At 38.0% G+C, this 14357-nt stretch overlaps 1 protein-coding gene across 1 annotated transcript in view; it reads left to right on the top strand.

Moving 5' to 3' along the window:
- LOC108245286 (proliferation and apoptosis adaptor protein 15) overlaps positions 1–13922 on the top strand; it is a 56830-nt gene extending 42908 nt beyond the window's left edge. Inside the window, exons 2-4 of the mRNA XM_017432050.3 lie at positions 12508–12682; positions 12814–12969; positions 13711–13922. Of these exons, the coding sequence (XP_017287539.1) occupies positions 12511–12682; positions 12814–12969; positions 13711–13775 (393 nt within the window). The 5' untranslated portion in view covers positions 12508–12510 and the 3' untranslated portion in view covers positions 13776–13922. The remainder of the gene's footprint in view (positions 1–12507; positions 12683–12813; positions 12970–13710) is intronic.
- The last annotated feature ends 435 nt before the right edge of the window (positions 13923–14357 follow it).

Below are 14357 nucleotides of genomic sequence, written 5' to 3'. Positions count from 1 at the left end.
ACATCTCAGTCCAGAAATGTGCAGTTCTAGGCACAGCCAAGATACTGCGCAGAACCCTCAAGCTCCCAGGCCTCTGGTAGAGGACCCGAGCTCAGAGGATGAAACAAAGACCACCCGCGGAGGGTGAGAAGGGAATTTTTTATATATATGTGTGTGTGTGTGTGTTCTGAGAGGGCGGTAATGCTTTACTGCTTTAAGAATGAGAGGTACGAGTGAAAGAGACCAAATTAGAGATGTAAGATCACTCAGATGGCTTTAATTTAGCAATGCCTGAATTAGAGAATGATTACATCAAGCAGTTATGTAACCTCAGGAATAAAAGCCAAGCTGTTTTTTGAGGAGACATTGCTGCATTTAGAGCTTTTGTGATGTTCATGGGTGTTGTAAAGATGTAGAGTGGGTGAAACTCCCACTCTCTGCTTTCTTAGTCTATCTGAGTGAAACAGAGAAATTCACAGTGTGAAATGGATAAGGCAAAGTTCTCAAAGGTCAGGTGTAGTTATTGAGATTTAATGAACAGGACAGAAACTAGCTGAGTAAAACAAGAAGGAATGACTTAAAAAACAGACAAAGGAGTGAGAAAAGCTTGGTTTTCTTCTTTGTTGCCCTACTCATTAAAAAAAAGGTGTGATTTTAACATTGAAATTACATCTTTCAACATTTAAAAGTGAACATTTTCAACCATATTTGTGCTTCTCATCCACATGAGAAAAAAAAAATATTTTTTTAAATATGAAGGTTTATACACCTTTTTTTGGTGGATCTATGTTCACTTCATATACAGGGCTTTTCAGGAACAATGATGTAGCAGCCTGTTTTGCACAAGTAGTCTCGCTTTGTGTCCTAGATACCAGAACAACAATGGAACCATCTTTAGCAATTTATTTTCATTGGTCTCATTTTATCCTCAATCTGTTGCCATTAAACAGAAAATGTGCTAAACTAGTTAATAACTAAGAGGAGACTATAAACTGTATCATAGAAGAAGCAAATCAAAGAAACTACAGTTGTCTGAGGATAATCTTTTGCCAAGCTAGTAATGTTCTTTTTCTGTGTTTTGACGTGTCATTAAGCTGGTTAGGTTGGAAAATGAGATGTACTTGAAAAACAAAGATCTTGGGTTTAATTTTTTATTCAGCAGATGTCTTTTCTAGGCAGTCTCAGTTAAAGACAAATGTCTGTTGAATGTGTTCAATTAGATTTAAATGGGCACAAAACTTATACTTTTAGGCTAAAATTTGCGAAACTGTACCATCTGAACATTTTAGATGTTGTCTGGATATGTTTTCAACATAAAATTATGAATAGATAAATACTTTTTTATAATTTAAAATTAAATTACAATGATCTTGAAGTTTGTTCCACATGTACGGTTTTATGCCAAAGGATTAAATTTCTTCTTGGATATGGATCAATAAAATGTTTCTTGAAGTTTCATGTACTTTAATTACCTATTTTAAAATATTAGTTATTTTCTCCAAATATAGGGTCAAACAAAATAGGGATTGACATTTTAAGTAAAAGCTTATAAGCTTATTTTAAAATTTTCAGTCCACCTTCCAGCCACTGCTCCAAACATAAGACCAAGTTGCAGCTATTAATGCTTCTCAGAACACGTATTTATATTGTCCTTTACTCATGCAGGGCTATTTTTTATAATACAAGTGCCAGCACAATTACAAACTATTTAAAAGCAGAGGAAGCAGTCTTAATGAGATCTACTTTCTGGTGAGACCATTGTTTCATGTTTTTGCTTAAAAAATGAGATTATCTACATGGTTGGGATTTACTCACCCCATGTCCTGCAGCTGACAAACCCCTCTACTGAAACAGAGGCTTCAGGTACAGAGACATGTGCTGCTAATAATCCTGCTAGCTGCTTACCTTTATAATCCTTCAGTTTCACTGGTCCAATGGCTCAATGTGGAGGGCGATTCATATATGTTGGCATTCAAGCTCACCTCACCTCATTTTTTTCAATAATACTTTTAGGATAAACTACAATAGCAGAAACAGACAATGGGGACTGAGTTGTTTTAGGGGTGGCTTTAGGTGTTGTGTCAAAAAAGGATCGTGACTGGAAAAGTAACTGGTGTAAAAAAAATAAATAAAAGACATGATGATACTAACAAAATACAGTTGTGACAATTGCATTAATTATTTAAATTCACTTTTTTTTTATTTGAAAATGACAACCCATCTCTTAAACAAATAAGAGCAGTTTTAATGAGAAAGGAAAACAGAACACATGATCCAGGAGCTGTGTTACTGGTTTTAGCTAGTGGGCTCTAAGACTTTTGTAATGCACACATAGAACAGTCTACTTTGACATTTGATAGACCAAATCAGCTATACTTACTTTCACACATAGCTCATTATCGAATAAAATGCTTTTATTATATACCACCAATATATGACTTATTTATAGTGTTTTATCAGCCTGATTCACTATCCTGACAGTCAAGGCACCCAAAAGAACATGATGGTAAAAAATAAATGCAGCATGAAAAAAATGTGTCTGCTCTGCACATCTGTAGAAAATGTCCTTTTCCTGTGAATGTGTTCCAGGTATATGAAAATAAGAGCGCAACCGCTTTTTAAAGAGGCCATTAAGTAAAACAATATAAATTTATGCAGCCTAGAACTAGAGGAGCCTCAGAAAGAATCAGTGCAGAGAAAAGATAGTATCTGTGTATGAGGGAGTAGAGAAAGGGGATCCAAGGAAACGGAAAGGTGGTAAAGAAAAACCAGACACTCAGGTTGGATGTATTGTGTAGAGAAGAGTGGAAACGAGTCTGACCAGATCTTTGTCAGAGATTTTTCTGCTGTTTGGTTGCCATGGTAAAAATCCAAAGGCTTGTCTCTACGCTGAAGTCCAGCACAGTTGGCTCATGCTGTGTGTGTTTTTCATCTTTTCTTTGATTAAAAAAAGGAGGGACGGAGGAGACGGAGTGTGTGAGCTGTCTATTGATCATATGACTTATATCGTGACAGTCAAGAGGCCAGCTTCTTTAAAACATCTCTTTGTCCTCATTTCTGTATTTGTGTCTGTCTTCAAATTTGTTGAGCTTTCTGACACTTTCTGAAAATGAAAACATCTTGTTAGTATGTCAGATGTTTCAAGATGTTTCAGATTTTATAAATATATATTAAAGTTTTAACTCAAGACTTTAAACAAATTGTGTACACATATATTTATAAATATATATTTTACGTGTGAGATCTTAGTGCCAGTGCTTTTAAACTGAAAGAAGAGGTGATGTTGCAAACGAAGGTAAAAAAAAACAAACCAACAGAAAAATAAATAAATAAACAAAGATGGGTGTTGTGGGGGATCTTTGCCCTGTCGCTAGGTAACAGTCTACAAGCCTAAAGGCAAAGCTAGGCCTGGTTTCCATGGCAACATCACTGGTGTTGAGAGTGAATGGAGTTTTCATGGTTGTGTGAGTGTGTACATTTGTAAATTTTATACAAATATAAATACCACACAGATGACCACTCAACAGGCTGTAAATTAGAAATGATTACAGTGAAAATTGAGATACATTTCAAATGGATCTGAAGTGTGTGAGTAAAGAAGCTCACACCAGAGCTCATCAGCTTTTGAACCAAAGTCACCTGCCTCTGCTCCTCACGTTATCTCTTTTGTTTTTCTGCCTCAGGGCTACATTCATGGGTTTGATTAAAAATATAAACTGACTGCAGCTGCTGTACATCTAGCTGATCATTTTCTTGTGACTACACTTTGCCATTATTCTATTCATGTTGTTGCACATCTCTGAACCTCTTTACAGTCAGACATGAGGAAAGATAAGAGGTCGAGGAAAAAGTAAGCTGGTTAAACATGAGAGGGAAATAGCCATCGAGGGACTGCAGAGGACCATCTCTGGGTGGATAATGGCTGTATTGAACAACGTAAAGCAGTACACCATTAGAGGCAGTAAGGGGTGGGGGGTTAGTCATGGAGCCATGGCGTTAGAGACTGTTTTGCTCCCAAATACACCAAGATCGGTGGGAGCAAACTAAATCTGCGCAAAGATGGTGCGTCGATTTAGTATGGTTTTATAATGTATTTAAATGTTTTATAATGTCAACTTCAGCTTTTTGTTGTTGTTGTGTTTAAGCTTAAAATAGATTTGTATACTTTTTTCTTTCTTACTGTGGCTTCTTTAAACTGTCTTTTAGCCTAAAATGAAGGGTTGAGTCAATCGAACAGGGGCTTTGTTCACACAGCATTTTAATGTAGTTTTTTTTTTCTTGAATGACTGCACAAATGCAAAGACAGAACTAGCTGTAAGTGTGTAATGATCAAAAACTAAAACCAGGATGTGGTGATCTTGGCTTAGTATGAAGACCTAAACAGGAAGAAGGGGGCTTTCTTTACTTTTTTCAACTGCATTGCAAGCTTCATTTACAAAAAAGCTGTGATAAAATAAAAGACAAACATATCTGGAGTTTGCCCATTTATTTGCTTCATTTATACCCAACTATCACCCATCTACAGTTTGTAAAACCTTACAAAATACTATTGATGCATCTTTTTTTACTTATTGTCACAATTGTGTTTCCTAAACAAAGTTCTAAATTTTTCATTTTCTGTGTTTCAAATACTATGGAATATATGAGTGAAGTTAATTTTTTTATTAAGGTTCAAACACATTACTTACTTAAGTACCATATTTTCCGCACTATAGGATGCACTGGATTATAAGGTGCACTGTCAATAAATGGTCCATTTTCAAACATTTGCCATATATAAGGCACATTAAGCGAAACAAAACAACCCCGTCTTTTCGGAAAATACTGCACCGACGTAAAGGCCCCCACATATTCAGGCATACTTCACTCCGCGGAGGTCTGCGCGTACTCAAGGCTGATTCAACAATTTTTGCTGTATTTTTGTAAAAATTTTGTGGAATAGAATTTGTGGACATTTTACTATTTTATTGTTTTTGTTTAATTGTACTGCAAGTTTGGGCAGTGTCTTGTTTGTTTCTTTGAATTCAACCATCCTACTACACATCTGTCCAAGAAAAAGATGTGCAAAGTATTTTTTTTCGTTGTTAACTTCAGCTGAAATTTTCATAATCCATCATATATTATGACACTTTGTAGGTGGGAAAAAGGTGGTTACATTAAAAAACTACATTCAGAAAAATAAAAGTAGAAAACAATATAATATATAATATAAAACAATATAATGAATTTGAGTCAAACAGGTTAACAGGCTACAGATTGATCACAAAGTAAAGTATAATTTATGAAATAAATTTTCAGCTCATTTCAATGTTTTGCCACAAACAGACTCCCATACTTATTCAATATGACATGCTGTAATCAGGGGGAAACTTTTTTGCTATAACTATGAGCTACCTCTACACCAGCTGAACACTTTGTAATGAAATTTTATCAAGTGAGTAAGCTGACGCGGCTATTTCACTTTGTGATTTCACTGTCAACTCTCTCTCTCTCTCTCACACACACACACTCACACACACACACACACACACACACACACACACACACACACACACACACACACACACACACACACACACAGAGGCAGCAGAGACAGAGGAGCAAGCAAACAAAAGCATGTTTGTGTCCATGAGAATTTGAAGCACAGTGGGGTCTCTATGTATGGACACAGTGTCAGGCTCGTCCCAGAGAGACCGGGGAGGATGGTGGGGGTGTAGTTCGAGGGGATTTCACAGACTCTTTTCCTTATAGCATGACAGCAAAAAATGAACAAAATGTAAGACGTGATCATTCTCCCTTTTTCTCTTGTTTTTCCTCTGTGCCTTTGAGAGAAGAGTCTCAAGTAAGAGTTGATAGTGGCACAGCAAACAGATTTTTGAGTTCTGAAGAAGTGATGCAAATTTTTGTCATATTTTTTTTTGCTGTCTGTGTCCAAAATACCAGTCTGTCTCTGTTTAAATAACCGTATAGCTCACCTCTCCAAAACAATTTTAATGTGTAACTGGTGTCTGCTGAGAAACCTTTTTCATTGTAATGTTTAGTTTTGTTTAAGTGTTTTTTAATAATTCACTTAAGGTCTCTTTCAGAATCCTAAAAAGCACTCTACATGTGGGTTTGCTTTTCTATCATTATAATCAGTTGTCAGGCAACAGTTAGCCTCAGCGTTGCTAAGGAGGTCCAGTTTCTCCTATGTAGAGAAGCTTGTTTGTGTCAAAATTGTTGATTTTTTATTTTATTTTAATATTTTGTTTCATTTATAAGTTTGAAGCTACTTTTAAAATATTTACACATAAAAAGGTGCAACAAATCTGTGTTTAATAGTTTATCACGTTCATTTCAGTTGCTTTTGTGTTTGCAAGTTCCAGTGTATAAATGAAACAAAACTTTATTCGAATTGACATCACTGAAAAGCAACCCAGCCTGATGACTTGGGCCAGGACAGTGTGATACACAGAGCATCACACTGATCAGCACATGAGGAGCAGAAAATTGACTAAAGACAAGACATGATTTAATGGTATAATGTCAAATGGACCAAGTCTCTTTAAAAGCAAAAACAGTTTATTATATACTTTTCTTTTCCTTTTGACAGCATTGCAACCAACCTCATTACATCATCTACAGTAATGAGGGCATGGCTTCGGTCTGTTGTGGTGAAGAAGGAGCTGAATATAGCTCTTGGTTTAATGGTCCACCTACGTTCCAACCCCAAGCTACCAGATTGTGACCAAAAGAACAAGATCCCAGTTACAAACAGCTGAAATGTCTTTCCTCCGTAGGCTTGCCAGGCTTGGCCTTCGAGATAAGATGATGAGGTCCATCACCCTGGGAAGATAAAATAACTACAGAGGGAGGTGCCCAGGAGTAATCCTAGTCTATTGTCTGAACCATCTCAGTTGACTTCTTTCGATGTGGAGTATTTTCTTATAAATGTCACTAAAGAAAGGAATGCTTGAGTTTCACTCCTGGGCTTGTTGCCTCCATGACCCAACTATAGCTAAGTGGAAGATAGATGAATTGATGTTGCAAGCAGCAATGTTGCCTTAAAATATGATAGAAGAAGAAATTGTTGCATGATAAATAGCTACAGAGAATCAGATTTTTTTCTTATTTCCAGCAGTCACTGTGCAAGAGGCGGGGGACACCCTGGACAGGTTGCAAGTCCATGGCAGGGACACATAGAGACAAACAACCATTCACACCTGGGGACAGTTTAAGAGTTACCAACTAACCTAACATGCATATTTTTGGTCTGTGGGTGGAAACCAGAGTACATCCACACGCACAAAGGGGAACATGCAAACTCCACCCAGAAAGGCCCCAGGCTGGGCTGTGATCCTGCAATCTTCTTGCTGGGAGGCAACAGCTCTAAGCACTACACCACTGTGCCACCCATAAGCATTTTACCAAAATGTAAAAATGATTAAATAAAACCTCTCCTAAAGTTATTGATTGCCTGTAATTGTTTTGCCTTTTTTATCACATTTTTTTCACCTTTGCTGATGGCAGTTACATTATTTTTTTTAATTTATTATAAAACTGCTGAATTTAATTAATTATTCTCCCAAAGGTGACCACATCCAAATGTCATTAATATTTCACTTGCAATGCTATAGGGGTGGCACAGCGGCATAGTGGTTAGAGCTGTTGTCTCCCAGCAAGAAGGTTGCAGGATCACTTCCTGACCTGGGGCCTTTCTGGGTGGAGTTTCCATGTTCTCCCTTTTACTCCAGGTACTCTGGTTTCCTCCCACAGACCAAAAACATGCATGTTAGGTTAATTGATGACTCTAAAATTGTCCCTAGGTGTGAGTGAGAGTGTGAATGGTTGTTTGTCTCTGTGTGCCCCTGTGATGGACTTGTGACCTGTCCAGGGTGTCCCCCGCCTCTTGCACAGTAACTGCTGGGGATAGGCACCAGCTCCCTGTGACCCAAAAATGGAGAAGTGAGTAAAAGAAAATGGATGGATGATATAGGCCAAAGAAGCAGCAGATAATGGAAAATACTACTGGCGCAATTATTGTTAACCTTTTGCGTAAGCTCCCTTTTTTACAACCACAAAACATCTTTTTTTTAAACTCCAAATGTTATTAAAATATAAAATGTTTGAAATAACTTCAAAAACATGTTAGGGGAGAGAGAATGTCATAAACCTTACCATTTGAATCCAAAGTTATGATCAAATGTATGATAGATAAAGAGTCAACAACCAAAAAACAACAGAAAGGAACACTCTAAGGAAGGGCAAATGTTTTTTTTTATTGCAGGATATCAACTGAAACATCTTTAATTCATGGTTGAGAACGTGTTAAACCAGTAAGAAAAGTGAAGGAAACTGGAAAATGAAAACACTAAGACCCAGTTTACACGTGAACAAGCTCCTGGAAACGTTAAAGATTACATGTTCACAGGGTAACACTGTGATCACAATCACTGTTTAGATAAGATTGTAAAAAACATTGAATCCACTGTGGTTTCCATTCCGTGTCACTAGCTGGCGCTGTGATTTTTGTATTTTAACAACACTCGCAGGCATCTTTCGCACCAGTCAGTCCTCCTTCTTAGGTTCAGTATTTGTAGAATGTGAGAAATGTGTCTCTGGTGACCAAAGAGATGGTGTGTTACATATATGTTTTGTGTCAGCAGCTCTGATAAATTAAAGAGTGAGCAGCACAAACAACACTCTGCTGTCTGCCATTGTTACAGTTGTTCATTTACTCGTACAAAGACAGAAGGGCTATGACTGTATTAACTTGCTGTTCATAGTGTGCATGTGTGATTTCACACTGATGCCAGGCATTTCAAAAAAAAATCCACTCTGAGACATGGATTCAAAACGTTTCAATGACAGAAAAAAATGGTTGATGTTTTTGTGTACACCAGTGGCTGAAACGTAACAGAAATGTTAAAAACAAGTCGTGTAAACAGGGCCTAACTGGAGCCACTCCATCCATTCTTGTGCTGTTTTTCCACCTCTCTTCCCTTAAAAGTACACAAAAGCAGTGGTATTCCATTGTGGTGCAAAGCAGAGAGCAGTCAGAGCGACCTGAGTTGAGAGAGGAGAAATAGGGGCCAACACACAAACACACACAGACACATGCTCATTCATTCATTCCATCAGCCCTTCTCGGCGATCGAAGCACAAAACAGACCCCCTGTTGTACGAAGGTGAATAACACCATCCCGTTCCAAGCAGAGCCTGAGCGTGCTGCTCAAGTTTGATAAGATGAATGTGACATTTGAGGCAAACTTGCACAGTAAAAGTGCTCTGTCATCACTGTTCTCTCACCCCAAGGCTGAGCTTGTGGATCAGCCAAACCAAACACCACCTTCAGCCATTAAAGAACCCATCTGACCCTAAATCAGCCAACATTTCTGCTCTTCACAGTCCCACATGTCACCAGCTGGTTTAAAAGCTGCCACGCTTTGTTTTTACAGCTTTTAGCACCTGTTTGCACCTGACCTATGAAGGGTTTTAAAAAGTTAAGAGTTTTTGAATGACTGAGTTGATCTGACAGCATCAGCTTTCAGACCCTAATACCGTGTGAGAAAATGCTTAATTAAAGAAATCAACTATGCACGATGATATGCTCATACTATGATAATAAAAACACACCACTCTGCCTCATTTTCTGCAGGAATATAGCGCCCTCTGGTGGTGGAAGCGGGTAAAACAGCAGCTCTGTTATTTAGGTCACAGGACTCGTCACAGAGCTGTTCTGGGCTTTCTGAACACTTTGTTTATCTGTAACAAGATCAACTGGATCAGAAGCAGACAGGGATTCGTGCCAGTGCCCATGATGCACTGCACAGAGCAGCAGCCACCCGCCAGCTGCATGGATGCCAGGGACTGGTGGGGGGTTGGGTTGGGTTGGGTTGGGGCTGATGTTTGTGAAAGATGCAAACTATGTGTTTCAGGAAGTGTGCATGGAATGGACAAAAAAACATTTGTCCTTTTCCATACAGTTTAAGTGCAGATGTGGATACACAACACAAAATCAAGTAGCCTTCACCCTTTAATGTGACAACAAAGTCTAAAATACAGTCGTTTTCTAAAGACCAACAGAAAAGACATTTTAAATGAACAAAGAAATAATGAATGCAAAGGAAAAGAAGAAACTATTACTCAAAGTATTAAGACTAAGAAAACATGCAGGGTTTTTGTAATTTCTCCTATTACAGCCATTTCCTTCATCCTCATTTATGTGTTGTAAAATTTGTTGAGGGATGTCTTAATTAGTTTTTAAATGTCTAAAGTGTTATGGGTCTGAGAGAAGCTGTAAGCAAGGATGTACTTTCAAATCTGTTTAAAGGGTCTCTTTATAATTTCATTAAAAAGAGATCTAGCAGTTGTTTTACACTGGATGGCGTTTCTGCCACAATCTGGGCTTAAACCTGCAACTTCAGGATTACAGGTTCATGGCACTGACCACTGAGCCACCAAATTTTTTCAGAACCTTGTTTATCTAAAAAGGTCATTATTGCAGTTTGAAAAACACAAAGTTAGTTTCTACTGGGCAGAAAGTTTCAGCTGAACACGGACATTTTTTCAGCGTCTTTATCTGCCAGAACTAAAGGGGATATTTCGAACATGTTGAAGTGGAGTTGTATGTAAAAGTTATGAACATTAGATATTTTCACTGTTATAGATTGCTTTTTGAACCACTTTAGTTACAGTACTGTTTCCTTTTGACCTGACTGACAAGCTAATGGCTGGTTCGAATGCAGCTAAGTGGATCGCTTCTATCCTGAAACAACTCAAACTAAACGGTTAATATCAATACTTGATAAGCAAACAAAATGATATGTGAATATCTTGGTCCAAATGTGGCCATAAGCAAAGTATGAGCTTCAATCTAAACTGCAAACTGTTGTTTGCTTCATGATGCGTTTCTTTGTGTCTTCTGAAGTGACACAGCTGAACTGAGCAGACGGCATCCCAACATGTCTGACTCACTGCATGTTTTTCTAGCTTTGATTGACTGTGGGTTGTTTTTGTTTTGTTTTTTTTCCCTGAGCTGAAAATCTGATGCCACAAGAAACACTTCAGCACGCTCACACCTCACACAGAAAACTACCCCATCTGTTAGTGGATAACCTGGAGCCTTTAAGCTGACCTCTTCATGCTTGTGTCCTGACTCAACAGCTGCTCCCATTTCAGGTCCAAATCTGAAAACTACATTTGAGCTGTTTATGTTAAAAACCTATAAACAGTTAAATAGATTTAAAAAATATGGTTAAATATTGAAATAGCAGTTGCAGGAGCAGGAAGACTATTTTGAATTTTCAGATTAATGGAGAGGAAACACATTGGACTTTCTGACTCAAATATTCAAAACCAGACCATGTTATTCTGTATGCACCAGAATGTAAAATGAGGTAAATTGATATGTCTCAAATAAATGTTTCAAATTTGTAATGATGTAATAACAGCTTATTGCTAAACACTGTAAAGTTGAGAAAGATTTTTAAAAGTTTAAAGACAAATTAATTAGTTGGTTGAAAGTGACATAATCTTAAATAAGGCCTCTTTTATCTGATCTGTTTTACTTTAGGTGTTATCAGAGTTTAAATACAGAGTTGTTTATTTATTTAACCCTTTCAAATAGAGATTAGCGGGTAATTCGTGTGACTTTCAGTAGATTAACAATCCATGGCAGCCGTTTCTTTATCCAAGACAAAAAATGTTGTTTGTAATTCCTAAAAACTGAGTCTGCTCTTGTACAAAGAGAATTAAAAATAAATCTGTTCTTTATCGAATGCTAATCCATCATCTTATATTGGTGTGTGTATTTCTTCCCTCTGGTTTTTAGTTCAAGTTGAGCCGAATATCTTGGCTGTTGTTGTACAAAGTTAATCGACCAATTCAAGTATGTTTTTCACTTTGGTTTAATTTAATAATGTTTTAATATTTTATAGAAGTGCATTTCATTGCTGACTTTGGGCAGCTATGATTGTTGGTAAATGTGCCCTAGAAATCTATTTTGACTCGGCTTTTGACTTGATTCATTCGTTTTATGTTTTTAGATAATCAAAAGTGTGATATCGCCACACCTAATGTTCAACTGCAGATAAGTTGAAGTACAAATCCATACCATTGTCAAGCCTTCCTTCACTGAGTGAATGTATTGATTGCATCTCGGGGATAAACTCAAGTCCCAAAGGACAGATCAATGGGTCAAAGGTTCTTGTTCCTGTTGTCTCTTGAGTAAATCTTCTCTTTCAGTTGTCTCATGACAAAAACAGCAGCAAGCACACTCAACAAAAAAAGAGGACTTTGTGTTTTGGGGGTTTTCCATCCCACCCTGATGGTATGCTATTGTCATTAGCAAAGATTATCCAACCATGGAATCTGGGAAGTAGGTGGGCTGCAGCACACCGAGCAGTTTGGCAACATTAAAATCGTTTCAGTCGCTGGTCTTTGTTTCTTTCTTCTGAATCATCTTTCTTAATGTCCTCAAAACCTTAACCAACTTTTTTTTAAACTATCTAATCATCTACCCCTTCTGCTCTTTTTGCGTTTGACCAGACCATGGCGGAGTACAGCTCTCTGCTCAGCGATCTGTCTGAAAATATCACCAATGAGGACTTGGAGCAGCTCAAATCTGCCTGCAAGGAGGATATCCCTGAGGACCAGAGCAACAACATCACCTCATCCAAGGAGTGGTTCAGCTACCTTGAGAAAAACGACAAGCTCGCCCAAGGTGAGAGACACAATTTAATTAGTGTAGCTTAAATTTTAGAATTGTTTGGCCTTATTTGGCATAAACAGTACTAATTTAACATTGGTTTGAGGCCTTTTCTGTCAAACTGAACCACAATGCCTCCCATCCAGATAACCTGTCGTACATTGAGCACATCTTTGAGATTTCACGGCGACCGGATCTCCTGACGAGGGTGATAGAGTACCGCACCACTGTGCTCAAGATCTCTGAGGATGACGAGATTGACACCAAGCTCACCCGCATCCCCTCTGCCAAGAAATATAAAGGTAGCACGTTCTATAACATTCATGGAGGTTAGATTTATGTATCTGTTGACTAGAAAAACAACCTGTGAGAAGTTACTTAGATTGGTTTCTAGACATTTACCTCATTTGTCTAATTTTTGTCTCCCCTCTTTTGTGCTTGAGAACCATAATATGTTTTCAGTAAAATCTTTTGAAGCACATCTCGGTTTATATAATACACCCAAACAACCAAAGAGAGATTAGGCTTGCCAACTCCAAGTCAGGACACACCAATGTTTCCTTTTAGATGTCTTTTTGGCATCTGTAGCATCTAAGACACATTGATTTCACATTGTAAATTAGATTTAAAGTTAACATATTTGTTATTTCAATTAGATATAATGTTTAGCTGACAGAAATAATGAAATACAGAGATAGGCTGCAACAAAACAATGTTAGAGGGTATAACATTGAATTTAATTGACATTTATATAAAATGACAGCTTTCAAGCAAGGATTTGATAACCACCTGTTACCTCACCTCCTCCATCTGCATCTCTGGTTAGAGACTGGGAAATGAGAAATAGGGGTTGTGTGTGTGTGGGGGGGGGGGGTCTAAAGGTGGTGAAATTCTGCCCTCTTGTGGTTAAAAACAGATACATTAGGTCTATGGTAATATTTTGCCTTTTACCTGTTGCAAAAGAATTTTTAAAGTGTAATATCCTTAAAACAAATTTGTTTTTTCTCTCTCCCCTTCTCTACTTTTACTTCTGGAAAACTAAGACATCATCCGCCAGCCCTCCGAAGATGAAATCATCAAGTTGGCTCCTCCCCCTAAAAAAGTGTGAGGGCAATATCGGCTGGCCTGCTCTTTGCACCTTAATTACTTCGCTCCTTGCCCTTAAATCAACTAGTCAACCATTTCTCCCTCACTTCAGTCTCGCCCACATCCATCCTACGCACACATACACCAATACACATCAACCCGCACCCCCACCTCCCAGGAACACCATGCCGCAACACGGACCCTTGCAGGCTGCCACCTATAAAGCAACCAATCAGATCGTAGCCACGCAGCCTCCTGCCCAGATGATCTGGGGATGGCAAGTTGCAGAAAAAGACTTTACAACAAGATATTTGATGAGGGACCAACAAAGTATGAGTGTGAGGAAGAAGCTTAAGTTTATTGTGATTCAGATGCTGAGTGGGTCAGTTCAGAATGAGTGACATGTGTGATGTTCTGTGTGTGCACGTCGTTCTTGGTTGTTAAGAGTGAAGATTACATCCAACCACGAGGAAGCAGAAATCATAAGTCCTGCCTCCAAGCAAAACAAAACGAAATGGCAAAGTTTTTTGGAAAACTCAAAAAAAAAAGCCTAACCATTACTACTGAAGCCATTAATATGTCTACATATCAAATGCGCAGTGAT

The sequence above is a fragment of the Kryptolebias marmoratus genome, linkage group LG7 (genome assembly GCF_001649575.2).
Source record: "Kryptolebias marmoratus isolate JLee-2015 linkage group LG7, ASM164957v2, whole genome shotgun sequence".
Taxonomy (NCBI): Eukaryota; Metazoa; Chordata; class Actinopteri; order Cyprinodontiformes; family Rivulidae; genus Kryptolebias; species Kryptolebias marmoratus.
Note: the sequence above shows the minus strand (reverse complement) of the source record. Positions and strands in the feature narration are given on the sequence as shown.